At 44.7% G+C, this 2,989-nt stretch overlaps 1 protein-coding gene across 1 annotated transcript; it reads left to right on the top strand.

Moving 5' to 3' along the window:
• Positions 1 to 404: 404 nt before the first annotated feature.
• LOC109828429 lies at positions 405 to 1,145 on the top strand (the record flags this gene model as incomplete). Its single annotated transcript, XM_020395427.1, has 4 exons — positions 405 to 544; positions 635 to 694; positions 760 to 915; positions 1,013 to 1,145. Coding segments are annotated over exons 1-4 (473 nt in total), but the record flags the coding sequence as incomplete, so codon positions are not given.
• Positions 1,146 to 2,989: the final 1,844 nt, after the last annotated feature.

Genomic DNA, 2,989 nt, shown 5'->3' with positions numbered 1-2,989 from the left:
AGACTCGTCGGATTGATGAAGAGGGAAAGAAGACCTTTCATTCCGCAGACGAGGCTTCAGGGGGAGATCCTGAAGATTATGAAGACTTTTTCGAGCGAGGTTTGCTATTCATCTTTTCCTTCCATCTTCCAGAAATATTGAAACTGACTATGGTTTGATGTTTCAGGGACCCCAGTTGACCAGGATGAAGAGTTCCGTCCCCCTCCCCAGGCGAGACCTTCGATTATTGTTCCTGCTGCTAGGCGGAAGAGATTAGCCCGCAAGCCGCGTGTAGCTTCCCGAGCATCTGATATGGACTTGGCTGGTGATGATCCTGCTAGTGACGGGGGTAACATCTACTCTGTAAACCACCTTCTTGGTTATTCGGAACATTGACTCATGCTTTTCCATCTCTATATAGGAGAGCGTGGAGAGAGCGAAATGAGTCCCGATTCCGTTCCTGTGTCTCCTGGTGAGCCTGACCCGCTGCCCCAGTTAAAAAGGCCTACAGGGGTTGCCGACATTAGGGAGGATAGCAATGTAGGACCTGATTCCGCAGATCCAGGTACATCTACTATTGACAATGTATCTTTTAGATGGTATACAAAAGAATTTGTGCATCCTCTAATCATCTCTGTACATCTTGCTTCTTCAGATAACTTGCAGGAGGCATACGTGGATTTTGGGAATAAAGAGGCTAACGCATCCATAAGGGGTAACTCATTTTTGTTGGTTGTAGTCTCTTTATTCTTCTTTGGTACTTATATTCTTTTACGTCAGATTTCTCTATTGATGATTTTGACGAGGAAGGCTTGATCGCGGAGACTCCTACACTCCACTTCATGTATAGCTCTCCTCAATTTGATGGCCAGTTACCCGGAGATATATTTTCCGAGCCTACGTTCGATAAGAATCTTGAGGATGATTCTTTCGAAGGTATATGCCTCCTCCCAAATTAATTATAGGACTAGCCAATTTTGACTAATGCAGCTATAATGTGATGCCTTTGAGAATTCTAACTTGTATTTAACAGGAGTTTTTGTTGAGAATGACCCTGTTGAGCCGGCTATGGGACCAACTACACCAGTTGATACACCCCCAGCCGTTACACCTACACCACACAGCCGTTACGTCTCTGCTACCCCCAGCGACTCAAGGGGAAGGAGGTATAAATTAAGCCGCTGAAAATGTTATTTATTTCCTTATTAAGGCTTTTTGACGGATTTCTCCTTTTTGTGTAGGGCTTTCCTCTCGGCTTCATGTCCTCGTGAAGGAGTTGTTATCGGACAATGACCCTGAGAAGATTATCATCTGCGTAGAAGTCCGCTCTTTCTTCTCCTTTATGAATATCATGCTTGGCAAACTCCTCCACGACGGACTTTCCCTTCGCCAGTTTAAACCATTCCTTGATTCCAAAATAAGTTTAATAAGGGATGCGGGGCATCCAGATTTGGCACATTCAGATGTTTCGTGAGCTCCGAGATGCAGGTGCTTCCTCATTTATTGCTGCCGAGCTGGACACCCGCTTACAGTCATCACGCGAGACTCGGATTTTTGCTGAGCTCGAGATTCAGATGCAGCGGGGCCGAGTAGATCGAGTTAAGACGAGTCTTGCTACTAAATTATCTTCGCTTACCGAGCTCGATCTTTCTATTACCTCCTGTGCGACCGAGATAGACCAGCTCAGAAGAACACTCCGTGAAAAAGAGGGGACTTTGGATATTCTTCAGATGACGAAAGCACAGGATCAACAAACCCATACTGCTTTATCTGATGAGTTGAGATCCCTGGAGCAGAAGCAAGCCGAGACAGAAGAGATTGCTGCGAGGACTTCAGCCACCACCGAGGAGTCCATCAGGGCTGAACTTAGGCAAGCTTATGATGAGAAGCTTTCTAAGATCAGTCAGCAGATTTTTGGTCATGGTCTTGATGTATGATTTTGTTTGCTGAACATTTTGACTTTTGATTCTCTTAATAAAACTTGTTTTCGACTTTATTATGATTCGTCATTCCCTTTGAAATGATTGACCATAATACTCATAGGATTTTTGGCAAACCCTCAGCCATCAACGGGTTTGGTGCGCCTTTACCGACTACCGTTTGAGTCGGGCTAGCATGCGGATTGTTTAAATCCGTTCGCATGTAACGTTATGCTCGGAGATTGAATTCTCCGAGACTTTGTGCTATGATGTCGAATACATAGACTTAATTGTTACGGGAATAGGCTACCCGACGACACGTGTTAGGTGTTGACTTCAGGATTTTTGGCTAACCCCCAGCCTTCAACGGATTTGATTAGCCTTTACCGACTACCGTTTGAGTCGGGCTAGCATGCGAATTGTCTAAATCCGTTCTGCATGCAACGTTGTGCTAAAGGAATGAAGTCCCTTAGACTTGATGCTACGACTTAGAATACGTAGACTTCGCCATTGTTATGGGAATAGGCTACCCAGCAACGTGTTTTAGACGCTGACTTATCCCTACTTAGGCTTCGGGATAAAATTCCCCAGAATCGAACTCTGGTGTCTTTTTCTTCGGAGAAAGACTAAACCGGCGACGCGTGTTAGGCGTCGGCATATCCTTTCTTAGGATTCAGGATGAAATTCCCCATGCGTGTAAGGCATGGATTCTGGTGTTATTAATAACAACCTGTCACAATGTTGAATATGTGAACGGGTGTTCTTTTTAAACGGTTAAGAACTGACCGGCAGCGCGTGTCAGGCGCAGACTTATCCTTGCTTAGGTTTCAGGATAGAATACCCCAGAATCGAACTCTGGTGTCTTTTTGTGCAGAAAAAAGACTAAACCGGCAGCGCGTGTTAGGCGCAGACTTATCCCTGCTTAGGATTCGGGATAAACTTCCTAGGATGAATCCTAAATTGACAAATTTCGGAAAAGATCGATGCGGGAAAGGAAGAATTTTATATTCTATTTCCCGGTCTTCTTTTAGGGTGAAGGCAAACCCGAAAACAAGGAAGGAAGAATTTTATATTCTATTCCTTGATTCTGG

This window comes from Asparagus officinalis, unplaced genomic scaffold (genome assembly GCF_001876935.1).
Source record: "Asparagus officinalis unplaced genomic scaffold, Aspof.V1 AsparagusV1_Un1440, whole genome shotgun sequence".
In the NCBI taxonomy this organism is placed as follows: domain Eukaryota; kingdom Viridiplantae; phylum Streptophyta; class Magnoliopsida; order Asparagales; family Asparagaceae; genus Asparagus; species Asparagus officinalis.
This window is presented reverse-complemented; position numbering and strand designations above follow the sequence as displayed.